We start from the raw sequence: 26,492 nt of genomic DNA on the forward strand, positions 1-26,492 counted from the left end.
ATCTTGGCAAAGACATCTACAGGTGGATGGAGGAAGCAGAACAGTGCTTAAATAACATGAGTAGGACCATAGTTCAAAACCAACTGACTGTTAAAAAGTAGTAAATAAAACTAAAAAGCCACTGCCCAGCTCCTTTTTAAAACATCCTCTCTCTATAGGATTAAGTATGTTGGATCATGGGTTTTGTAAGGATAATATAGTAGCTCAATCAAAAGCTTGATAGTAAAATCAGTAACTGTTAGCTTTTCGTTTGCTTACAGTGTCCTAGTAAGTATTAACATTGGTTTGATCCAAATTCCTTCCTGTGAGTAGCATTCTGTAGCGGTTTGGATTTTTTTGTTACCTCTGTCCTTTTCCATAATTGGACATTATAACTGTGGGGAGAAGCATTCAGTTTTCAGCTGGACAACGCGCCTGTCTTCATTTCTGACAACTCACGTTGTACTTATCCAGACTGTATTTCCTTTGTTACTGCAACTCCTGTTTACACCGTATGTCTTTTCATTTCATGGATGTATTAACTCGTATACCTGAGTACGAGTGAGAAAAGAGGTTGAATTGCTTTAGGAGTACCTCAAGGCATTCATCCGTGCTGAATTAACTATCCTTGGGACAGAACCAAAAGTAGTGAATTTCTCTGTGGGCTGTAAAGCCCAGATGACAAGAGCTAGTCATAATTGCTTCTGTATGGAGTATTTGTTTATGAACCCCCTAATATAATCCTTGGATAGAACTTAAGAGGTGTTGGTAGGCGCAGTGGCATGCCATTTCATGAATGAAAGATAGTAGAGAGTAGTGAGGAGACAGATTTGTGGGTTGTAGGGTATGTTAGGTTTGGAGAAACCTTGGCCATCTTCCTTTGTATGTATATTCCTTTTTCTTGTCTCGGCTATAGTGTATTATTTTCATTCTTTATTTTTGCATAAGTGGGGCAGCAGATACCTACAATAGAAGCAGTTTTGAAAGATGGGATAAAATTCTCAATTCTTCAAGCAGTGCTTTCTTCCATTTTGATACTCTTCTTGTCTTTAAAGTATGAGAACAGAAGGAACCAGACTGATCATGGAAGATGGTATATCAGTGTAAAAGGATTTTGAAGCCAAGGGAAAGATGGAGGAATATTTGAGGTGACATTATGATCAGCTGTCATCCCAGACATCCTTGTCTAAATCTTACCCAGAGCCTACCATTTTTTTCCTTCAGGTATCCATTGTGAATAGCACAGCTGCAGTAGACTTGCACAATGCTCCTGTCTGTCAAGCAAAGCTGATGGAGACACATTCAAGTAAGGGTATTGCTTTCCTGCTCACGGTACAAGCTGAGTTCTTCTAGGATCCAAGGGCAAGCAGTAGTAGAAACAGCTGGTTTCTTAAGACTTTACACTTGCTTTTCATGTTTAGCATATGATGAATGTAATTATTGGCTGAACCTCACCATATATAAGGCAGTCTTTTTTTTTTTCCCTGGTCTTACACATAAGGAATGCTAAAGCACAGCAAAATTAAGTTACTTCTCTGTGTTCCTTCTGTGAGTCAGCGGCACAAGTAGGAAATAAAGCTCACAGCTATTCTTAGTCCCAGGAATATTTCATTCAAACAACAGGCCCGTACACTTTGGACCATGGACAATACACTGTCCTTATATAGCTTTTGAAAATAATTATTGCACAGATCCAGGGTTGAGCTGATGGCCAGATGTGATGGGAGACAGGTTTCTTTCCCCCGCAGGCATGTTGACAGGAACCTTTGGTTTCCTTTCCTTCCTCTGAAGTATTAAGTAGAGCTCCATTGTTCAGACTGTGTGACTGTGTTCTACACCTGTGCTTTCCTAAACCAGCAGTGTTGGGAGTTTTTTGTTGTCCTTTTTTTTTTTATTCTTTTATTTTTTTTGTCTGTTTGCTGTCTGCAGAAGGGGAAGTTCTAGAAGAGGAAGGGGGATAAATGATTCAGGGCTATACTGAATTGTCAAGAGTCAACTCGGAGAGCAGAGTGGAAGAGCTTGGACCATGAGTCTCCACGTCCCTCTTTTGTACCTAAATCACAAGGCTTTATTCTGTCCCTTCAAATTAGTAACATGTAGGATCCCTGCGTTTTACTGCAACTCAAGCATATGGATCAGCAATCTGTTTTGAATATAACTAATTATTTGAAATGAGCTCTGTACGTATGCTTTGGATTTTGAAACTTTAATATTTGGGGGGATGGATTTTTAGAAGTCAAACAATTCACCTTATGAAGGCGTTTCACACTTCCTTTTGTCTTGGTTCCTAAGCAGTTACGTCTGCAGTTTCGCCAGCTAACAGCTGTCTTTGTACAATTAATTTACTGTAGTGACAGGACAAGGGGTAACGGGCTCAAACTTAAACAGGGGAAGTTTAGATGGGATATAAGGAGGAAATTCTTTCCTGTTAGGGTGGTGAGGCACTGGAATGGGTTGCCCAGGGAGGCTGTGAATGCTCCATCCCTGGCGGTGTTCAAGGCCAGGTTGGACGAGGCCTTGGGTGCCATGGTTTAGTGTGAGGTGTCCCTGCCCATGGCAGGGGGGTTGGAACTGGATGATCTTAAGGTCCTTTCAAACCCAAACTGTTCTGTGATACTATGAGAAATAAGAATAATTGGAAGAATTGTCTGCTATTTAGTAATAGTTTAGTATACTTTTGTTCAGATCTGTCTGGAAATATATTTTTGGTTACCAAATGGATTTTACTTTAGCTCTAAAGGCTTTTGTGCCAGGGGATTAAGTTATATGTAATGAGCTTGGAAAGCTGAAGTGTGCATTGCAGCAGGTTGTTGTTTGACAAAGTATATCTATGTGGATGCAGATAGATTAAATGCTTACTTGATGCAGTGAAGGAGGAAACCCAGCAGTAACATAATTTCTGGAATGACATAACTGTAAAGATATACAGTCCGACTTCCTTTCTACACAGTTTTGGTTTTCTTCTAGAAATACACATAGTTGTAAACAAAAAAGAATGGTTTTGCATGGGAGATAGTAATATAGAAGCATGAAAGTAGAAATTATATACGCATGTGGAATGGAAGCAGGTTTATGATTTTCAAGTTGCTGCATGGGTTACAAGTACATATTGCTAAACTGACTTTGTCTTGGTTATTGTCTGTGAAATCCAGCATTATGAAGGATCAGGGCACAGATGTATGCTTTGCTTTAAATACTTATGTACATGCTGATTCTGCCAAGCATATTTGTATGGAGCTGTCCAAGTTTGGAGCTCTCGGAGTATTTTACTCCATTCATCTGCATACTCAAGCAGTAAATGCAGGACACAGGTGTTCTTCCCACCTCATCAGTCAGGCCAGTGGCAGAAAGGAAGGGACATTGCCTGATTCCCTATCCAGTTTGCTGGACCATATTGCTTTCCAAAAAGTAAAATTGGCTTTCATACAGTGAGTACAAAAACTTAGAAAATGGGGTTATCCTAACTTAGAAAATGGAGTTATCCTAACTTAGAAAATGGAGCTGCACAGACTACCGGGTGGATAACGTGGCATATGTGCTGCTAGCAGTGCCTTGGGAAAGCCCTTTTTAAGATAGCAAAAGTACATGTGTTAAAATAGATAGATGTTGTCAGAAGAGTGAAATGGCCAAGTAGGGAGAATCACTGGCCCACCCTGATGGTGTCATCTCTGCACCTTGCATGGTTCTCTAAAACCATTTCCGAAATCATTGAGCTTTTTGTCTGTCTCAAGAAGTTACTGAGATCTGGCATCACAAAAGCGTATGTAAGGAGAAATGGTGCGACCTGTGCTTTTCAATTCTAAAGAAAAAATACACAAGTGAAAAGTTAATACATGATTATCATGATGATTTGATACCAGAGGAAAACATGACTCAATCACCTGGTACAGCAATTGTCAAAGCTCAGGAGGAAACTCACCATATAAAGGATGACGAATTTGCTATTTTCTGCTGTGCGTACATGCTGTGATGTATGTTTGGGCACAGATAAGCTTCTCTTTTGTTTTCAGGCTTTGGCTTTGCAGTCAGATATTAGTTTGCTATTAAAACGTTTTTTTTTCTTATTTATACAAATACAAACAAAAGTAACTTGACTTTTTACTTTATTTTAACCAACTCGCACAACAAAAGTGTATTGATGAACTGAGTTTGATGGTGCTGTTCAAAGAGGGAAGGAACAGGCTTTGTGGTTTAGATACAGCCACTTGGATGCATGTCTGTAACTGCATTTGCAGACTGGTTCCTGACAGTTTTTGGCTCTGGTCACGTACTTACTATGCAGTATGCCTAACAGGCAAGGTGTGTACATGGACATGTGCATGCAGACATACCTGTGCTCCCCTCCAGGCAAGGAAGTGCCCCAGATAGCACCTATACATGATTTCATCCTTTACTTCATGACAGGGCTCAAGCCTCATGAATCCACCGAGCTCACTAGGTATATTTGCCCCTGAAAAGATCCCCTGCAGCCCAGTACATTGCTAATGTAGCCAGATACACAGTGTACCAGGCAAGGGAGAGCTCGTTCGAACTTGCACTGCATCATGTTCCCATCTGTCCTGAGTACAGAAGGCTTCTTGCTCAATCGTGGGTCCAGGGCAGGCTGAGAAAGCAACATTAAAATAGCTGTTGCTTGCTGTCTGCATCGGGCTTGAGTTTCTGAGGAGTAAAATAATAAAGAACATGTGCGTGTAATTCAAGTACAAAAGAAATAGGAAGGGGGATAGCAAGGAACAAATCCAGAAAACAAGGAACAGTTGGGCATCATAATTACAGACATCTGATTATGCTGGAGGAATTAAAGGGCTCCAAACGAATTAGCCTTTCAACCATTCTGAAACTAGAGGGGAGGGAGCATATTCAGCGGGGGGTCGGTTGGTGGTTTTAAGTTATGTTTTCAGAATAACCACCTTTATCACAGGTTGCTTGCTAGCAAAATCTGCAGCATAGCTCCCGCAGGAGTCTCCTCAGTTACTCACAAACTCGGATGAAATGATCGCTGCTTCAGTACTATGTTGAGCTTTTGTTTCGGAAGACCCTAGGAAATGTGTTCAGAGGAGTAGTGGCTAGGGTTTTTTCTGAGATTCTGAGCATTCTGAAAACTGTTTAGTAGGCACGTGTCAAAATCTATCTAAATCTTTCCATGCTGCTGGGGACTTACTCATAAGTGTAAATGCATAGAAAATACTGTCTATAAGGAGTTAAAAATGACAGAAGTGATAAGCATTTTATTATGCTTTTCAATAGCTTATTTGAGGCACTAGCAAGTAGTACCCGAGATGGTGAAAGGTGAATGGGCTTCGACACAGGACACTCCTAACTCATTAAAATACGTAAGAATACAAATTCTTCATCAGAAACTGCGCAGTCTACTGGCTGGTCTCTTATCCCACTTACCAGGTGGGAAAATATCCTTTACTTTTTAATGCAAGGATCATCCAAGAAATCTCCAGAAGGAAACTTGCATAAAAGTTTCTTCACCCTTTTTCCCTCTCTTTTCCTCAGAATCTCCCACAGATTTCCCATACAAAAGGATTATTTGCATTTAAAGATGCTATGTTCTTCGCGCTATACTAAATGGGAGTTCTGTGCCCAAACGAAATAGTGTTTAACTGATACAAATCTGGAAGGCTTATGGAAGTGATCTGGTAGTAAAGAAGCTTGATCGTTGGTTCTAACATGCCACTGAGAACTGAAAGCAACTTTTAACTAAAGAGATGGCATTTAGAAAGAAAATGGGAAGTAGCTGCAGTAAGGGCAAGCTGAAAAGAATAAAAAGAAGCAAACTGCCATAGGAAGAAACCAGTAATCTTAGTTGTGTATATACACAGTTGTGCTGTGGGTTTATTTCTAGAAACCTGGAATGAAATAGGTTTGATGTCACATATGAGATGGCATTTTGAGAGTTTTGGTATGGTGGTGTTTGTCTAGGGGTTTTTGTTACTTGCGTGTGTTAGCTGTCTAATTAATATAAATGCCTGCTTCTGCAATGATTAAATGAAGTAGAAATGCACAAGCTTAAGGATCAGGAACATATTGGAATATGCAGTTGGGAAGTCTGTTCTGTTACTGAACAAATGACTTTATATGCATGGAGACTTATGATAAATATGTCCTCAGAAGTGTGTGGAGACATAAATCAGTGGTTTGTATTTCTTTGTGCTTTCAGTTGAAAGCTCAGTGTTTTTCTAGTGTCAGTGATGATTACACAAATACGCAGAATATACAAGGTACTGAAAGATTGATTTAATTTATTCAGTTTTAAGGACTTGATGTAACTTATTTGTTTCTTCCTGTTACGTCTGCAGGAGAAACCTCACGAAGCTGTCCCTCATCTTCAGCCACATGCTAGCAGAAATCAAGGCTATCTTTCCAAATGGCCAGTTCCAGGGTGATAACTTTCGTATCACCAAAGCTGATGCTGCGGATTTCTGGAGAAAATTCTTTGGAGATAAGTAAGTATTAGTCTTTTGAAAGAATGCTAATTTCTTTCTAGTCATAAACATGAAAAAGAATCATGTTTTCAAATAATGGTTCTAAGTGTATGAGTGGAAGTTTTAAAGGCAATTTCTTGTCCAAGTCTTTAAATAGGCTGAAATTGCTGAAGTCTTCATTAACAATTTTCTCAATTCTTTTTAATATTTTGATTTACTTAAGGGACGAATGAAAATGTATGGACAGTTCTGTCAAGAGCCCTGACACTCAATCAGAAACCAGACTAATACTGTATGAAGTCTATTGCTTTCATTGTACCGTGAAGAGAGTACTTTGTTTTCACAATGTCCATGGCAAAAATCATGACCTTTCACATTTCTTGCATATATATTTTTACAAATGATAACTCTAAAGTCTGAATTAGGAACTTGATAGTGGTCTCATGAGTTGTGTGTTCCCTTATGCCATCATTAACCTTCTAACCACTGCAATGTTTAGTGGGTTTTAAGTAATTGAAATAATGATTTTTATCCCTTATAATCAACACTTTTTGTTTTCTACAACCATAGTATCTATAACATGGTCACAGGGACTAACGTTTTCTTTTGTTCAGGTTCTGTTACAGAAGGAGGTGGAATAACTGGAGATATGTCAGAAGATTTAATCAAAAGCAGGTTTTAGAGAAGCTTATTTTTCAAGAATGGGTCTTGAAATGCCTGCTAACTGTAGATATGTGATTAAATCCTCATAGCAAGTGCAATAGTGAAAACGTAGAGGTAGGCAGGGGTGGGTGTGGGGGGTTTTGTTCCTGAGAAACAGTTCTCTTTATGATACAGATGCAGGCTAACAGACCACGCATAGCTTCATCACTTTCTCATATGGAATGTAACAGTGATGTAAGAGGGAAGGAGGCAAGACGCTTGTATATTTTACAGTATAATGGAGCACTCATTGTGGTCATCAAGTCTCATCTCTTGCACAAAGTAGGCCTTAGCAAGTCACAGAAAAATTCCTTTAACAATGTTAACGTTTTCTGAGCAAGAGCAGCTTTTAAAACACATCCTTCGTTCTTTGTTTAGAACACCAGCATAGTAGGTTGGCGCTTGTGCAAATTAACATGGTGCAGTGTGAATTTGCAATAGTTTTGCTTCCTTTTTTTGCTAGTCTAAACACATCTACTGCTAGCTTCCAGCTTTCTGATCTCATTATAGTGTTATCTGGTAGCTTCAGTCTTCTAACAAATTTCTTTCCCATGTAGATAATGGTAAGAGTGTGATTAATTTGCGTTATCAATCTTTTTTTGTTGTTGGAGGAAAGGAATCTGACCACGTTTTGTGTTACCCATTTAATGTGAAGATGTTCTCCAAAATACCTGAAGAAGTTCAGATAAAGTTATCTGAGGGATTAATCTATGTGACTTACAGGGGTCTCTATCAGATGAGGCTTTTAAAAAGCATGTCAGTCAAAAGAAGAAAAAGGGGATCTTAGAAGGAGTGGCTAATGATCATCCTTGTTCAGCATTTCTGTTTTCTCTTCTGCTCTTTCTCCCCTTTGCTTAGCAAATCAGAATTTAAATGTCCTCATGGTCCTTTCCTTCTCCTGTTGGGCTCTGTCCCTGAAGGACCCTTACCAGCTGTCTTGATTGCAGATTGCATCTCTGTCATTGGGATTTACAGATCTCTTCTGCAAGCTGCTGTCTCTGTTGGTTCATCTCAACCAGTTTCATCAGCTTCCCTATTGACTATCCTGTTCCTTTTGTCTTTCTCTATTTGTGTACTTTCTCTCAGAGATTCCAGTGCTTCCCTTGTAATTTCCTTCCAACTGACTCCTGTCAGTTTCTTTTTGGAGACGGCAGAATAGGATAGGTGCTTGGGGTGTCAGATAGTAGGATGCTGTGGCGTAGTAATAAGTGTTTATCAAAACAAGGTTGGTAACAAGAATTTTTCAACTGTATCAGTCCATCTGAACAGCAGGGCTCTACCCTTGTGATTCTCTTGTTCATACGTGACTCCTGTTTCCTGACTCATCCTCTGGAGTGCTATTTTCTAATCCTTTTCAGGTACCTGGAGCTCTTGCCATGCCATATACTTTGATAGGAATTTTTTTTTTGGGGGGGGGGGAATGAGGGGTGGTAGTGTTTTTTTGGGGTTGGCTTTTTGTTAAAGCATCCATGCATCAAAAATATCTAGGAATTGAGGGAATTTTGGGACATCCAGATCATTAAATGCATAACCTCGGTCATCTTGTATAGCCTGGAAGGTTTTTGAGTTGTCTTGTCAAGTGCTGTACTTTCAGCCTAGGTAAACAACCAGTGATGAGTTGTTTCCAGTGATTTTCTAATGAACTGAAGCTGGTTTAGTTACCTGTCTTCTAAGCAGTGGGCAGTTGATCTGTGCTTGGCAGCCTTGCCGCTATCTCAGGTTTAGTTAATTGTGCTTAAGTGTAAAACGTGTAACAACATGTGTATCAAACAGATGAGAAAAAGGTTTATTTGGCATTGTTTTTAATATCTTTGTTAAACAAAGTGCCTGGAGCTTTTAAAACATCAATTATTTTCTAATCCATTTAGAAATACATGGTGGGTATGCCTGTGAGCCATGTCTTTCACAGTGGGCCTGCTATGACAAATTAGTTTGCAAATATGCTAGCATCACTTCCCTGGAAGCAGAGCCTGTGTGAGGATTTTGGGCACTGCAAGCAACAGATAAAATCTGTTTCTAACCTGATCACCTGAAGATAGGCCCCTGGGACTATCTGACACCTCTAACTATGATTAGGTTTGCAGTGCAATGAAGGAGTGCAGGGAGGAACTATACTGTTTGTTCCCTGTCTGCATCTCTGTTTTACAGGGCAAGCCTGGACTCTCCTCACTTGCTTGCAAAAAGCAGCCCTTCCTTTGAGCTCACTAAGTAATGCTGCTTAAGGTTAGAGCATAAATAAAAAGTAAGTTGTGGTGGATCTTGGCTTCTGATGCGTGAACTGTGCAGTTCTGGTGTCCTCAACATAAAAAGGACATGGAACTGTTGGAACAAGTCCAGAGAAGGACCATGAGGACGATCAGGGGACTGGAGCACCTCCTGTATGAAGACAGGCTGAGGAAGTTGGGGCTGTTCAGCCTGGAGAAGAGAAGGCTGCGTGGAGACCTCAGAGCAGCCTTCCAGTATCTGAAGGGGGGCTATAGGGATGCTGGGGAGGCACTCTTCATTAGGGACTGTAGTGACAGGACAAGGGGTAACGGGTTAAGACTTAAACAGGGGAAGTTTAGATTGGATATAAGGAGGAAGTTCTTTCCTGTGAGGGTGGTGAGGCACTGGAATGGGAACTTAATGATCTTAAGGTCCTTTCCAACCCTAACTATTCTATGGTTCTGTGATTTCTTTCTGAAATATTGTCTTTTCCAACTTGGAAAAAAAAAAAAAAACAACCCTAAAAAAAACCCAAAACCATTTTAAATAGCAAGAAAGAGGTCAATAGCTGTTTATGCTTCTATGTTAACTCTTTGGCTTTCAGTGTTGTTAAATGTCACCTACGTTTCCATTTACCGAAAGCTGCAAGTTGTAATCCACCAAGGAATAAAATCCAAAAGGTCCCATTCCCAATAGTTCACTTTGCTGTTAAAAAAAATAGATCTGTATCTGATTCATTTGCTGCTCTTCCCTAATGAATGGGGAACTTCTGATTGTGCTACGTTTGTCTGTGTGAGCACTTGCTGCAAAACTTGCTGCAGCTGTAACTAAGTTATTCATCCTGTTGTTAGTATCATAGGATGCAGCCATTCTTTTTGTGTTTAAAGCTAGTCAGGTGTGTTTGCATGACTCAGACTCCTTAGCAAAATAAAGAGCTGGGCTAACTATTTCTGATGAGCACCTATCCTGCTGCTCTTTGAATTTCTGTAGAAAACACAGAAGTAGAACTCAGCAGGCAATCTGGCTACATCAGAGCAAGGTGGTGAGATACCTTCACACGTTCGTGGCTTCAAATACCTCCTCAGCTTCTGCATTTCTGGTACACCTCTGCAAAACTTCTAGGTAATAATGTCAGTAGCTAGAGAAGCTTGAATGGGAGAGAATGCTTGTGAGAGCAGCAGGTATGTTGATACTGGGAATCATCAGCCCTCGCATAGGCAGAAGGTCGAAAAGAGGAAAATGGCCAGAGCCTTTATGATTTACCAGTATCACATGTTTCAGAGGGGAAGGGGAAACCTTGGAAGTGATACCATGCTTGCAAAGAATCTAGAGGCGCTAATGTGGTGTTCAGGAATGTACAGGTAGGATTGATAAATCAAGGTAATGAGATTTTGATTATGTGGGTGGAAGGAGAACATGGACAATAGCAGTTTGAAGGTTGAAATAGAGGAGTTGATTTCTCTGGAAAGGCAGAATATGTGTCCAAATTATGGGGTGAGATGTTCAGTAGAGTCAAAAAGAAGGCACAGGATGGTTTTGGTGTATTGACTTTGTCAAGGAAGCCGACAGAGGAAAGCTATCGGGGAGATGAGAGAATAGAGAGAATTTTGGATTTGCTTTGTGAAAACACAGGAATGAGGGAGAACTTTCCAAAGGCCAAGTGAGTGGAGTGCACTGATGTGGAGCTTTTTGGCATATTCACAGGCTATGAGGAGAAAAAGAGCAGATTATATAAAGGAGCTTGCTGAAGAAGATCTAAGAAATAAATTGACTTGAACTTTACACCATGGTCATGGTCAAGATTTTAGGTTAAGGTCTATACCAAGAAAGAGCTTGATAGCTTCAAAAGCAGGAAAGTGGAAAACACAGGTGTGATTTTAGGCTCTGTACTGGTTATTGGAATACGACTACTGGAGCAAGTGGTTTTAGTGGGGTGAATCTTTACCCATGGTTTACCATGGTAGCTGTGCTGAAATGATAGTTAAACGCACAGCTAAAGAGTAATGTTAAATGGAACCGTGAAATTATAAAGCATGTAATCAGCAGTTAACATTTGTTTACTTCAACAACCCCCAGTGGGTTATCAATACTCATGTAAAACGTAATCTGAAAGCATCTTCAGTATCCTCATTTTATCACTGTATAGATCTTGACGTTAATTAGACCTGACTCCTTGCTCATTTTTAATGGCACCTTACATCTTTTGCTAGTTTTGTTCTGAGCAAGAGCATGCAAAATACCCCTGGGGGTGATCCTGAACCGAGGCAGTGGGTGAGATGACCCAACAGATTTTTCCCAGCCTCTGAATCTGAAAGCTACAGTGAAGTTATGCAGAGCTTTGTATCTACTGAGATTTGGGATTTGTGGCAGTCTTTGCATTGCAGAATCAGCAGCAAAACGGAAATGTCCTTACATTTTTCAGTTCTCCATCATTCTGCCGTTTATTTTAATTTAAGGTTCTATTCTTCATTGTGACACCTTAAAAAACTGAAAGCATTTCTGTTATTGTTCTCAGATAAATTGATTTCCCTCTGCCTTTATTTTCTGAGGAAGTAGAAATCCTTCCACTACTAGGGTCAAACACATTACTATTTTAATGCTGTGATGCTTCCCCCCCACACACACCTCCAGCTAAGGCTCGAAATGTATTTACTTTTTTATTGGAATTTAGGAAAAAGTATGGCTATTGATTTATCAGTAGCAGTTGGGCAGAGTATTTCAGATTAATGTTCTAAATTTGGAGTAGTTGTGGTTCTGCTGTGGTCAGTGCTTTTGGGCTCAGGGTAGAACTGATATAGCCTCTGTGGCTTGGGTTCAGAGGAAAAGCAGTAAAACAGGCAGGCCACAATGCACAGCTTTAGTTGAAAACATTTAGCTCTCAAAGTGAATCATCAGATAAGCTAGGTTTAAACACCTTGTTGATCCCCTTTATTTATTACTTGATTTTCTGTTCTTTCTACTGATAGTGCCCAGCAGCCCTACCATTGCCTGAATCACTGTAAAAATACCAACTGAAGAGGTGGTCCTGGGCCAGAGAGCTTCAAGCATGAGTTAAGGGAAGCCAAAGATAGAGGTGAAAGAAGCAAGACAGTGATGTGAGTGCTGTTGCCTTCATCACCATCAAGGCAGGTCTTCTGGCAAACAAACTTAATGGGGAATGGGGCTTTTAGAGGATGATTCCTCCCTTGGGTGATGTGGCAATACAAGAAACAGGCTTATTGGTACCCTTGCTTAAAACTCTGAGCTAGAGGCAGAAGGTACCATTTCCTGGGTGCTAGTGAGATATAAATCTTACAATATCTTTTCTGTACAAATGTGAGATAAACAAGTTTGAACAAGAACATAGGTGATGCTGTAGAGAAGAGCTAGTGAAGGGAAGGTTGCAAGGTAGGATTAATAAACAGAAAAGGACAATGGTCTTCATGGCTATTCTGGGTGGCTAAGAAGGTAAAATGGCACGAAGGATAGAGAAAAGAAAGATGTAATAGTTAGCACACAAGATTGTGAGATAGGAGAACAGACTCTCAGTGGCGAGGCAGCCTTTTAAGTATAAAAGGACGTGCAAAAGCGTAAGTGTGCTTTGCATTTGGGGTTAGAGATCAGAGCTGGAAATACACAGATAAGCATATCCCTTTGGGGACACTTCAGGAAACACAGTCTTCCTGTGTCCCTTAAGGAAGTACTAACTTGCTGTCTCTCCAGCAATGTCCAGTTATGTGGCTTTGGAAGTGGATATTTTTTGTGATATATTTTCCATTTCGTAAGGCTCATTTCTCTTTTTTACCTTTTCTGTTCTCATGTTAGATTCATCTATACTTGCTCTGCTTGATGTCACTAATGATTGTACTGGCACGAAATGGCAGAATTCCTTTTTTCCCTTAGGACTGAACTTCTCGAGCCTTTTGTGTGTCAATTGTTTATTCTGCAGCTCAGAAGCAGTGAAAAGATGTTGCCTTTCACTTGAAACTGAAGCAGCAGTCTTAAGAGAAGGCTCTGGTCAGTGATGATAAACCAAAACCCACTTTGCTCACTGCAGACTTGCAAAGGATGTTGTTTCTCTCTGGGTCAGTATTTGCTCTGGACACAGCAATGCCCTTTTCATGTTACATTTTCTGGCAGCATTTGAGAGAGGTCTCACAGACAGAAATGTTCACTGTAAGTTCCACAGGTTCATGTTTACCTTCCTAGACATACTTGTGGTCTGCACTGCTTCAAACGGAGCAGGATCACTTGACATTCCAGAATAGCTTCATCTCTCCAGTTCTGCTGAAGTGCTGCACTCTGCACTCAGAAAAGATTTGCTTCCTTTCCAGGTTTTTTATAATAATATAATTTTTGATATATTTATAATAATATAACTTTTAATAATGCAGCAACATCAGGAAGTTTCATAAGATCCCATGTACACATGATCAGGACAGGAGGGAAGTCAAGACCTAAATTCCTCTGATAAATTGCTTCAAAATTACATGTTGGTCACTAATCCTTCTCCCTTAGGCACACAGAAGTTGTGTGGGTGATGTTTAAAACCCTTTTCGAGATCATAGGGTGACACTTCACTTTGTGCGGCAGTGATAGTAAGTAGATACCACCCTATATAGAAGTATTATTTTAAAAGCTCATCCTTCAATCAGAAGTTTTTTGACTTCACCATTCTTCAATTTTATTGTTGCAGAAGAAGTGATGAGCAGTGGTATCATTTTGAGGGGTTTGGGGGAGAATGGCTTGTTTTAGGATTGTTGACAGGACTCTTAAATAAGCAGGCAACGTTTGAGGGAAGTACAGTCACTGCGCAGTACCACCCTCTCACCTGAGATGCTCCCCAGAACATTGTCTCTGTGGGAGTCATGTGCACCCTACTGCAAGGAATAGTTATGTAAGTACAATTACATATGTGGAATACTGAGACACTGCGCTTCCTTAACCTAATTCTGTGGAGAACTAATGTTACCAGGATGTCAAATCGCATCTTTCTGATGAGCTGTAGCAGAGCTGACTAACTCATCTCCTAAACAAGTGTCCGCAAGTCAGCCTAATCGCATGAGACATGTGCAGACTACCTGCCAGCATCTAGTGCAGGGTATCATTAGGGCAGGATGCAACAAATATCACAAGGACTAAGATCACTGAAGGTATTCACAGGAGATACCTTCTATCGTTCGGGAACTGAATGCTGCAGGCAGTATTTCACTGCAAAACAGCATCTGATCTTTCCTTTCTAGTAAGGTTGTTGGCTTTTGGGGGGCTGTATTGTTTGGGTTTGTTGTGGGTTTTTTGGGTTTTATTTTGGTTTTTTTTGTTTGTTTTTTTCATGTTTAAAGGAAAGAAGTCTGTATTTAAACCCAGTCTAAGTATGCTGTTAACTAGGATGGTCCAGGTCTCAACCTTGCTTCGGTTAGTCCCATAAATAACTCTTTGGATGTGAATAATGAAAAGGTGCCTTCAAAAGCTGTGTATGTCCTAAAACACAAGAAAGCAACACCAGTGAAACGTTAACTCAAACAGAAACTCTGCTCACCAGCCACCTACGAAAGCCTCTTTCGCACCCTCGTCACTGTGGGAGGCGTTCTGCGTGCTCTCCTCCTAGACCTCTGCCTGAAGAGGGTGTTTCTCAGTGTGCCTGAAAGGTCACCACATCTCAGTGCTGTGGGAGCAGGAGGAGAGGATGTTTCGGATTCCTTCACTTTGTGACAACTCAGTAACACCCTCATATTGAGTGAGTGTGTTCTGCCCGCAATGAGAGACACTGGGGGGAAATGATCCCTGGCTGATGCTGTTTCAAAGTATTTAGGAATGATAGCTGCATAAAAGTAGTATAGGACAGTACTAGCATAGTACTTCTATAGTAGTATAAAAGTAGCTACTGAGAAATAGGAGTTGATGTGTTCCAACAACCAATTCTCCCCTTTATTTAAGAAAGTGAAAAAGGAAAGACCTATTGCATGAAGCTGCAGCGAATACCTGCTGAAGTTAGTGAACTTTAAATGGGAGCTGCCATCTTTTCAGTCGCTTGTTCTTGGAGAAGTCCCACAGAATAAATGTCTGTGTTATTTCATTAGCTCATTGCTCATTTCCCAACATCTGGCTTTTGTTTTAGCCAAAGTATTAGCCAACAGGGCTCTAAAAACATATTCTTCTGAAGATACTTGTTTTGGGTTTTGTTGGTGGCGTTTTGGGCGTGCAGGCTATTAACTGAATATCAAAAAATCCTACGTCTTAACTGCATGTAATGATCATGTTTTCATTAAACTGTCTCAGGCGGGGCATGGAAAACAGGTTCTTAAGGTATAGTGCGGCTATAATCATTCCTGATAGAGGTTCTGCTGGCTTTTATTTAAGGGGTATTGTTTTAACTGTTTAAAAAAAGCCCCCAAAAACAAACCTACCCCCCAGCCCTGCCTTCCCCCCCAAAAAAAGCAAGTCAAACAACAGAAAAAAACCCAACCCACAAAGAAAACCCAGTTGCATTTTCTAGCTCAATTTCAGCATCCCCCCAGCACTGTTACCATTTAGGGTGGTTTGCAATGGGAATCAGAAAACACTTCAGAGCCACGGTTACAGGAACTACATAAGCAGTGAGCACTTGCACTAAAACAACTCTAACACCGCAGCAGCACTGATGTTTCCCAACTTTGTTCTCTGAACTCAGTGCTGTGTTCCATTCTCTCTTTACCATAATCAAAATTTGATGTGCATTCTTTCTCGAATGGCATCTGATGTGGGATCTCTCTTCAGCGCTTTGTGGTTTCCTGTTTTTCGTACACAGATGAAAGTATCTGCTGGGATCTATTAAACTTCATATTTTACCATTTGACTTTCTCATTATAAGCCTTCCAGTAGCAAGTAGATCTCTTTGCACTTACAAATGTGGTAGAAATACAGGAGCCTGTCTTTAGTGCTGAACTTCACATGACTACTTGTTTAAATTCATGTTAACGGCGTAATAGTTATTCTGCAGGAGCAGTTTAATCTAGTCAGATACTTAATGCAGTCAGTGGGTCTTGTCCCCCCACTCCTCATACTGTACTACCAAGTAATATACATTTCCACGTATGAAAATTGTAAGGAAAACTGGAACAAAATGTTTTAGCTCTTTGAAGAATAAGGCAATGTGAACTAACAAAAATTGCAGAAAACATTGAGTTTGTGAGGCCTGTTCCTTTCGGTATTTTAGCAGTTACTAACAAAATATTGCTATGAATGTGTGAGATGTTAAGTCCTGAAAATAGTTGTAGAGTGGTTAAGAGTTACTTATTGGTTGTATTTTGGTTAATTAAAATGCCTTAAAAATATCATAGAATCTGCTCTCAATGGGAAGCAGAACTTGTTAAAGAGAAGGTGTTACAGCTTTGCAGAAATTGGATCTGACCCTAATGACAGGAGAAGAATTGCTATTGAACAATTTCTCATAGTTTTGAGTAACAAAATGGAGTGTTTTCAAGTGATCATTCTCATGACAGATTCCACATACAAGCACTTGGTTGGCAAAATAACTAACCTGCGTTATCTCTATGTAAATAGAAACTGAATTTGACAGAATGTGGCTTTGTGTTAGAGAGGAGGTGATCCTGCCCCTCTGCTCTGCTCTTGTGAGACCTCACCTGGAGCATTGTGTGCAGTTCTGGTGTCCTCAACATAAAAAGGACATGGAGCTGTTGGAACAAGTCCAGAGGAGGCCACGAGGACGATCAGGGGACTGGAGCACCTCCTGTATGAAGACAGGCTGAGGAAGTTGGGGCTGTTCAGCCTGGAGAAGAGAAGGCTGCATGGGGACCTCATAGCAGCCTTCCAGTGTCTGAAGGGGGCTATAGGGATGCTGGGGAGGGACTCTTCATTAGGGACTGTAGTGACAGGACAAGGGGTAACGGGTTCAAACTTAAACAGGGGAAGTTTAGATTGGATATAAGGAAGAAGTTCTTTCCTGTTAGGGTGGTGAGGCACTGGAATGGGTTGCCCAGGGAGGTTGTGAGTGCTCCATCCCTGGCAGTGTTCAAGGCCAGGTTGGACAGAGCCTTGGGTGATATGGTTTAGTGTGAGGTGTCCCTGCCCATGGCAGGGGGGTTGGAACTGGATGATCTTAAGGTCCTTTCCAACCCGAACTATTCTGTGATTCTAGGATAATTTTCATTTCTTTCTCTTCTGATTTCCAATCTTTTCCCACATTCAGTACTGTCTGAAAATACTCCCCATGTATATGTGAAGGTGAATATCTGAGAAGATGTGTCTTCTAATATTCATGTAACTGTCATGGGCTGTGACAGGCCTTGGATCGGTATCAGTGGTCTCTGGTTGGTTGATGTTGTGTTACTTGACCAGTGTTTGAGCTTTAGCTATTAAAAAACGTTATTGAGGTAGGTACTAAATTGATGCTTATCATTCTGAGAGAAGAGATTGTGAAGAAGGGAGCTTCTTCCGAAGCATGGAGCTGATCCTTACATGATCTTTAAGAAGGTGTGAGATTGGCTCCTACCTGCTTGGTGTGGGGTATTTCAGTTTCTGAAGTGTTCTTTTTATTATCCTCCTAAGGAAGCTTCAATATTTATCATTGTAAAATAACTGACACTCTGTTTGACCAAACTGTTCTTTCATTTACTTGGGCTGCTTTCAGAGAACTTGTGGATTTTGTTGTGTGTTGCTGGGGGTTTAGAGTTTTATTTTTGTGTGTGTCTGTAGGGAAACCAAATCAGGGTTCCGTTTCTGAAAAGTTCATTTCTGATGTCTAAATAAGCTATCCTCTTACATATGTGGTTTTATTAATTTTATTATTTCCACCCCTGTCACAGGACTATAGTGCCATGGAAAGTGTTCAGGCAGTGCCTTCATGAAGTTCATCAGATAAGCTCTGGTTTGGAAGCAATGGCCCTTAAATCAACTATTGATTTGACCTGCAATGACTACATTTCGATTTTTGAATTTGATATCTTCACTAGGTTATTTCAGGTAAGATCTGCTTGGGGCATCAACACCTACACCTGAAAAAGTAAAAACGTTTAGCAACATCCCCCTCATTTCTGCATGTATTTAGCATGATTACAGTATCTTTGTTCTCTGCTTACTTATTTTTCATTGTTCATAAAAGCATTCCTAGAAACTCTATCCTGAAGGGACTTATCTAAGTTTTACTTGTGTTTTCATTGTGCTTTCTTACCTATATATACTTGCAAGAAGTTTATCTACCAGCACGTAAGAAAAGCTGAATGTGACTTTCAGGCTAAATGTAGGTCTGACCTTTTTTTGTGAACATTTTGTTGCCCTTAAGGGACTATCTTTGAGAACAGCATTAATTGTATAATCGTTACTAGGTAATGCTTACCTGAAATAAACTTGTATGTATGTTACATGCCTCTCTGTTAACTTTGTGTCCCCTCTACAGAACATACATGGATATAGAAGGCTATGGTGATGTGCATTTGTATTAGATGTATTGATTCTGAATTTGTCTCTTTTGGGTATAGAAATCTGTGAGGTATACAGCCATTTATCTGAGCATTTACTGTCTTTACGGTGTACAGTGATAAACTGATGCACAGCTTCAAGTTGCACCAGCGTAGTTTTAGATTGGATATTAGGAAAAATACCTTCACTGAAAGGGTTGTCAGTGTGGTTTAGTGTGAACTTTGCAGGGCTAGGTTAACAGTTGGGCTTGATCTTAAAGGTCTTCTCCAACCTAAATGATTCTATGATTCAGTGATTGTTCTTTAGCCTGCTGGAGATAGATACTAGTTTAATGTCAAAGCCTGGGCCATGAGTTTGTTTTGTTTTCCATGTTATTCTCTGATCAACTCTGTTTAGTTTTCTTGGTGTTGCTATTACGGAAAAGGGTGCCATTTATGAAGCTGACATTAAGATTTTGCAGGCGGTGATTAATGGGTTTAGTTTAGAATTTTGATATCGTCTCCATTCTGAGTCAAAACCATATCACATTTGAAAATGTTATGGTGCAAGTAATCTCTCTGTGTGATTTAACCACAAACATTAGTCACTTACTAGAACACACAGGTTATGCTGGTTTGAAAAAAACTCTCGGGGTTCTTTTAGATTCAATTATAAACTAGAGAATACAGATCATTGTACTTTATGCTGGTTTAGCAAAACCCCTTTATGTGGAGCTTGATATGCTGAAGCATTCCTGTCTGAGCATTGCTGCCTTGGGATCAATCCCTACTCTGTCAAACTTTCTCCTTCTTTATTTAGTATCTGGCAAACTAATACGGTAGTCAGGTTAGTAATGAAGCCCAAATCTTTATCTCAGACTTGCCTGCAAAATGTCTGAGGCCCATTGGCTGCAACATACCTCACTCTGGAATGAACTGAAGATTGTTTCTGGAGGATTTATTCCCCAACTCCAAGCATCCTGCTTACAAATAACAACAGGAGTGGCTTGGTTGGTTGGTTTTCTTTAACTCTGTACATCAAATATAAAATTGAGAAGTCAGTGATCTGAGAAATAACAGTTTGTTGTGACCCTATGTGGGGTCCTATAGGTTGAACTAAATGTCAAGACAGACGACGCAAATGAGATGTATTTTCCTTGCTATGTAAGGCAGTGAATGTCTGCATTAGTTTATTTGTGAGGCTGTTGTGAGTTTGTTCATTACCATGACTTGTGCTAGCAATAATATATCAGCGGTACTGATGCATGTAAGGAGAGAAGACTGGTTAGGCTTAACTTCTGATTGAACAAAGAAGCAGAGAGAGACTTCTTGCTAAACAGACTACCCACTGGTGTGAAGCTGCCTAACTGTTGAAGTGAACTTGCACTGAACTTGGTCTGAGAGCCTCTCCCAGAGGGAACATTTTACTTCTCTAGCTTTACAGCTTCTGTGACTACGTGCGCGTACGCCCACGGAGAGACGATCCCAGTTGTTTTAAGTAATCAGAATACTGTTTTGCCAACTGTGGGTTGTGTTACAGAAAAGCTACGTTTATAATGATGCTTACTCACAGAAGGCGGCAAAGCTACTCTTTACAGAGATCCTGTGAAAGTGAAGTTGCTCCCCCTGCCTCCCCACTGTATGCATGCGCAGCTCTTAAGTGCTGGGTTCTAAGATGAGAGATAAAGTTAGCACGGCATAATATGTAGATGCTTTGAAGGAGAGGAACTTCATTCTGTCGCTGTTAACATGTTCAGTTAGGTTGGTCTTTTGTGCAAAACTATTTCCATAGAAGAGAAAGAGTACAAATCTTTTCCCATTTAACTAATGTGCTTTTGTAATACTCTTATTGTTTGTGTGCACAATGCAAGCTATGAGCTCTTGCCCTGTGATTTTTACTTGTACTGTCATATCATTTTCTAGGCATGGCAGTAGTGTAATACTCTAGAGAGAGTCCAAGCATTTGAGGAAGATACTGGCTGCTGACAACTTAGAAGCTTGATGATTGTGATTAACCAAAGAATTTGCACACTGCTTGAATTTATTTTATAACATGTTGTAGCAAGCCTTTATATTACCATGTTGCGGCTAAACATCAAAATACCAACTGTTTGATCACCCTTTTTGATTTAGAACTGTATACTTAAGGAGAAAGAACTTTGAGGTTTTGTGAAGGAAGTGTCAGTGGTGGTATAGTGAAAGAGGAAGAGCTGAGCCCCATTTTGATCTAGTTGGGGCAACCATTCAGAGGCAGTTTTTTGTCTCGTCAAATGCTGGCAGTGAACACCTAATATGCTAGGAATTGCTAGCTATTCCAATGCTAGGAAGTGGTATTAATCTACCACTAAATAAACACCATTTACAGTAAGGGACTGTTCTTTCTGTATTCTTCAAAGTGATAGCATATCGGGCACATCTCACTGGGTTTTCTGAAGCATTTGCTATTCAAGTCAGCAAAGACTGTTGTGAAGTGCTGTCAATATTTGTTCTGTTTCTGGCTCTAATACCATTATGGTAACTGAAGAAATTGAGAAGTAGAGAATAAGAGAAGGAGCAACATCTCAAATTAGTTGCTTTATTAGGTTTCATTTGATAGTGTTACTTACAATTAACTTCAAAAGTGCCTCAGGACCTCTCAAGGATAGGCTTATTTGTGGTTTTATGAAATCATCAGTGGAGCCGTACTCTAGGTTTGAACTACACGTGATGTCTAATGTTCTGTATAGCCTCAAAGTGGAGATCCCTTAAATTTAAGGTGTTCAAACTGTTTATCCAGAAATTTACGTTTGATGTTCTTGGAATAATTCTTCTGAAGGAGCCCTTGTAGCAAAGCTTGGATGCAGTGCAGTCTTCAGACCTTAACCAAAAGTGTGTATTTTTCAGCTGAAGCTGAGGCACTGTAAGCCTCTGACAAACTGACTTGAGTTTTATTAGAAATACGTATTACCTGGCTGCATCTTCTTAACTGCTTGTCTTCTCTTTCTAGCCATGGGGTTCAATCTTAAGGAATTGGAACTTCTTGGCTGTGACGCATCCTGGGTACATGGCATTCCTCACATACGATGAAGTGAAAGCAAGGTTGCAGAAATACAGCACTAAGCCTGGGAGGTGAGAGGTTTTGCTGGTTATTGCTTTACAAATTAACTTGCTGTCTCAGAAACTACATAATTATTCTAGGTTCATGCTTCTATATTGCATGATGCTTACACTCCCTGGTTACAAGAGAGAAATTTGTAACCATGTAATCATAATTCTTCTACAGTGCTAGGAAGCAAAAAAAAAAGATATTAGGACATGGAAGTCTAAGTGCAATTAAACAGAAAAAAATGAAATTCCATTGCTTTTCCTTCCTTCTGAATTAGTTACAAGCAGCAATGCATTCTTGAAAAGCATGTTAGAAAATTTTCTTTTCAACAATTATCTTGAATTGTTGCTTAGTAGTGAAGTAAAGAACATATTACATCTTTCATGGTAGCACACTTACATTATTAATTTAATCGGTGCTTATGTGCTCCTTTTATGTTCCCTTGTTTATCTTTACCAGTAATGTTTCTATATCACAAACTGCCTCTAGAAGAAAAAAAAGTCAGATTAAATATCATGACATGTATTGGGTTTGAGTAATTTCTGTGTGGTGCTAAGCATACTGAATTATTTAAACTGAACTTTTACCTCTTATGCCACTTCTTTTGTCCTGTTTTTTTTCTTCACTTAGATCAGAGAAATAAAAATGTATTAGTGTATTTAATCCTATAACTTTTATTTTGATAGTTTTCCCCTTTAGTTACAATGCTTTTTTCTCTGATGCCTGGTAGTCTAACTTTGCTACAGGATCGCATGTTAACATAGTTAAAAGTGGATCGTTGGAAAAGTCTAGCAACAGTTATACTTGTATTCTGTACTTGGTTTCTTTTGCTTTTTAGCAAACAATATATTGTCTCTTGTTAAGTTACCCGATGGATCAAGTGTATGTTTACAAGTATCCTGTGGTTCCAGTAGAGTAACGCTGATTTTTAGTTTGGTATTCATGAACACTACAATGGAAATCGGATAACTAGGTGGATTTTGAGAGTGGTTGCTATACTTAGCATTTTCTCTACTATTGATTCTGATTCTGTCATTATAAGAGAAATGATAGAGAAATTATACAAAGTTGCCTTTATGTTCCTTGTAAATGGAGAGTTACTTTTAAGATAGCTTTCTATTGAATATCAGAAAATTACTTTCTGAATGGCTCAGGTGAAATGCTGGAGTGTGAAAGAGGAGATAGGAAGCGAAATTGCTTTTTTTAATCTGTCTAAAACATCCTGGAAATTACAAGATTCTGTTCAAATGAGCAGTTACTACTTCAGTGTAATGTTTGCCTTATTAAAGGCTGTAAGAGCTGTACCAGACTTCAGGGAGGCTAAGATTTCTCATTTTAAACAGTTTGGAAGGAAATAAATAATGGATGCATAATTAAGAAAAGCTGCTCTTTCTAATAAACAAATGGATTTTGTGGTATTTCACTGTGGGATTATTTTCTGAGTGAGGTTTTTGCATATAAGGTGGTGTCTGACATGAAAGGGATTAGTTTTCAGCAAGAAGAACTAAATCTGCGCTCCATACTATTGCCTATAATCTTCCTTTTCCTCCTTCTGTGCTCTCTGCCTGCGTTATGTATACTGCCAGCTACCACCTGTAATACACAGAACTATGTAAGTTCCAAGACCAGTTAGGCTGGTATTATCTGGTATTTTTTGACGTGGAAGTGATATTTCTTCCGTCTTGTTAACCTCCTTTGGTACACACAAAATTAACCTCGCTACTAGAGCAGTTTTTATTATTCACCATTCACATTTGTGTTGCATCTAAAAACGTTTTAGGTTTCCCCTTTGTTCGTTGAGGCTATTGGCCTGCGTATGCACAATAGGCATATGTTGTAGCTGTAGAGACTTGATGATATGATACACTGTTCTTGGAAAGGTTTATGGCATGCCTAAAGGTATATAATGGGACTGTTCACAGTGAACATGCAGCTGTCACTTTGAGAACCAAAAAGCGAGCAAGTTAAAAGCTGGGGGTAGGGTGCTAGTGTTGCCTTATTTCTGCCCATGAGAAACTTGCAGAGTAAAAGATGTAGGTTTATATAAGGTTACACGAAGACCAAGCAGCAGAGACCTAATTCAGTGTCTTCGCCACAGGCCAGCCTTGCTTTCTTCACTGTTTTGTGGAACTCTGATTAACACTGACTTTTTATTCATCCTGTTTTCATCAAGCTACATTTTCAGACTGAGCTGCACTCGCTTGGGACAGTGGGCCATTGGATATGTGACTGGTGATGGGAACATATTGCAGACCATACCTCACAATAAGCCTCTGTTTCAAGCTTTGATTGATGGCAGCCGGGAAGGATTGTAAGTACAAATTCCTATAGTCACCTTAGATAAGAAATCCTGATATCCTTGTTCTTCTAATGCTCATATGGTTATATATTAAAGATCTTTAAAATAGAGGACCTGGATATGGTGTCTAGCATTCCTTTGAAGTTTAAGGACTATCCCTTTCATTTGAAAAAACACTTGTTTCCAGTTAACCAAAGTTAATGAAAGTTAACCAAAGCCGTATCTCATAGCAGGTAAATTCCAGGAGAAAATTAATACCAGTCAGCTGTCACACTGATTCCTCCCTTCTGCCCCTTCCACCTCTCCCACCCTCCTCCCATAAGAGTCCCAAGTGCACTTAAACTTAGTGAACTATTACTTCTACCAGTTACTCATATGTCTAACTCTGGACAATAATCTGAAAGCTATGTAATAGCTTTTTTATATATTGTACACCCAGAACGTTTTCCAGGTACCAGTAGCTTACTAAAGAGATTTATAATTTTAAGAGTCTAAGCTTATATGGAGAAGTAGTACATTCTTCCTAGGTTGGCTGAGGTAACAGACAAATTCTGGTTGTCAGAATCTTTTCAGTGGGATACATGTTTTGATATATCCACATCATCATAATGGGGGAAGAAAAAGTGGGGAGGGGGAATTGATCAGTTCTCAAGAAAAGATTGAGAAACCCTTTACAATCTTGCAATTTTCCCCAGTCCTGCATGGTCCAGTAGTGTTTTCCCAGGCATGATGATTTCATACCGGTAACAACAAACACACTTATGGCAGTGCTTCTACTTGACAGAAACCAAGCAAACGAAAACTAGAGCTGAGAATATTTATTCAGAGTATAGTTTTCGTATCCTATGTAAATATAACTTTCTCACTGTGTTACTTAACAAAATGACTTTCAAGTCAGAGGTAACAAAGATCTGAATAGAGAACAACTTAGTGTCTCTGGTTTCTCGCAGGGTTGAAATGCTCACATTGGTTCTTGAAGTCTGGTCTGCATCTTGGATCTTCAGTGTAGATTCTTGTCATAATATGCAGATATAGACATATGTAATATTTTTTACAGATACATGTTTTTATATGTATCATACTATATACAGCTGTACAAAAATGTGTGTTACCTTCTGTTCTGCTCCATTACTTGAAATAGTCTGTAGAGACGCCGAGCATCATGCTTTCAGTGGAGAGGCCGCTATGAACATGTGCAATTATAAGCTTACTGCGAAATGAAGACCTAAAATAGTGCTACCTCCAGAAAGCTATCTGCTAATCAAAGCTCAGATGCATTCTGTTGCTGTCTGTGAATTTGATTCCAAAGTCTTGCCTGTGCTTTTGCAAATGGACTTGAGCCTGTAGCAGAATGTAGCAATTCAGTTGCACCCAAAAGGTGATAAAGATGGCTGAGGAAAGCTAATGGGTTTTAGTTAATGCCTACTGTAACTTATTCTGCCCCTTCAAATTTTCATAGGTAGTATTTGGCTAATAAAGGTAAAGCAACATGCATATTTATAACAATCTTCTTGTGATGCAGCTATCTGTTCCCTGATGGACGAAGTTATAATCCTGATTTGACGGGATTATGTGAACCCACGCCCCATGACCACATCAAAGTCACGCAGGTATGTTGCAGAGTTTTTCAGTCATTTTTTAATCATCACTTCCCTTAGTATCCCATCTAGCAGTGATAATGTTATTAAAATGTGAGAAACAAATTCATGAGAGTGAAAATATGTTGCTGATGCAGGGTCTTAGATGAAGAACAGGGCAATAGCTCTTTAAACTCTAGAGCTGATGGTGATGCAGATGGCATGTCTTGGAAAGTTTGGTTATTATAAGCTTCTTCCAAGTGAGAAATGTGTTGTCAGAAAAATCTTTAATAACTGTTATTGATGCTGCAGGTTTGTGTAGCTTGGTGTTACCTTGCTAATAGCAGATGGGAATACAGAAATAAAATCAAGATCAAAAGGTAGTTTTGAAACCTGAATAGCAGTGGTAGTTGGACATCTCCAGGAGGAAAAAGTATAGTTCATTTACTCACAAAGATACTGGTTCCAGCATCTCTCTCCTGTCTTCTCTGTCTATTGTGCAAATTAAAAGCGAGATCGGGGAGAAGCAACAGAAAAAAAACTATCTGTCTAAAGGGAGCCACTTTGCAGAGAATATTAGGATACCTAGATGTCTTTGTTGTCTTGTTAAATGATGATCTGATCAACTAATGTGCACGTGTTTGATGCTCAAGTAATAGGAGGTAGCCACCCCAAGACAAATGCTTGATGAAAAATGGTGCTGAAATTAACCCTAGTAGGCTGCGGTATGCTGTGTAGGACATTTTTCCTGACAAAAGCACCTCGAAGACTTGAGGTTATGGTCAGGGAAAGACATCAGACTAGACCGAAGCCATACTGTTTCACATGGCCTTCTGT

General features: G+C 39.7%; 1 protein-coding gene across 3 annotated transcripts in view; it reads left to right on the forward strand.

Annotated features, from left to right (window-relative positions):
- CBLB (Cbl proto-oncogene B) overlaps positions 1–26,492 on the forward strand; it is a 115,420-nt gene that overhangs the window by 49,356 nt on the left and 39,572 nt on the right. For all 3 annotated transcript variants that reach the window (XM_061454410.1, XM_061454413.1, XM_061454412.1), the window contains exons 3-7: positions 6,288–6,434; positions 18,104–18,260; positions 21,681–21,802; positions 23,953–24,090; positions 25,601–25,688. In XM_061454410.1, coding sequence (XP_061310394.1) covers positions 6,288–6,434; positions 18,104–18,260; positions 21,681–21,802; positions 23,953–24,090; positions 25,601–25,688 — 652 coding nt within the window. The remainder of the gene's footprint in view (positions 1–6,287; positions 6,435–18,103; positions 18,261–21,680; positions 21,803–23,952; positions 24,091–25,600; positions 25,689–26,492) is intronic.

This window comes from Pezoporus flaviventris, unplaced genomic scaffold, assembly GCF_033815535.1.
Source record: "Pezoporus flaviventris isolate CSIRO_AGI_PZ_B2104156 unplaced genomic scaffold, CSIRO_AGI_Pfla_v1 ptg000015l, whole genome shotgun sequence".
Classification (NCBI taxonomy): Eukaryota; Metazoa; Chordata; class Aves; order Psittaciformes; family Psittacidae; genus Pezoporus; species Pezoporus flaviventris.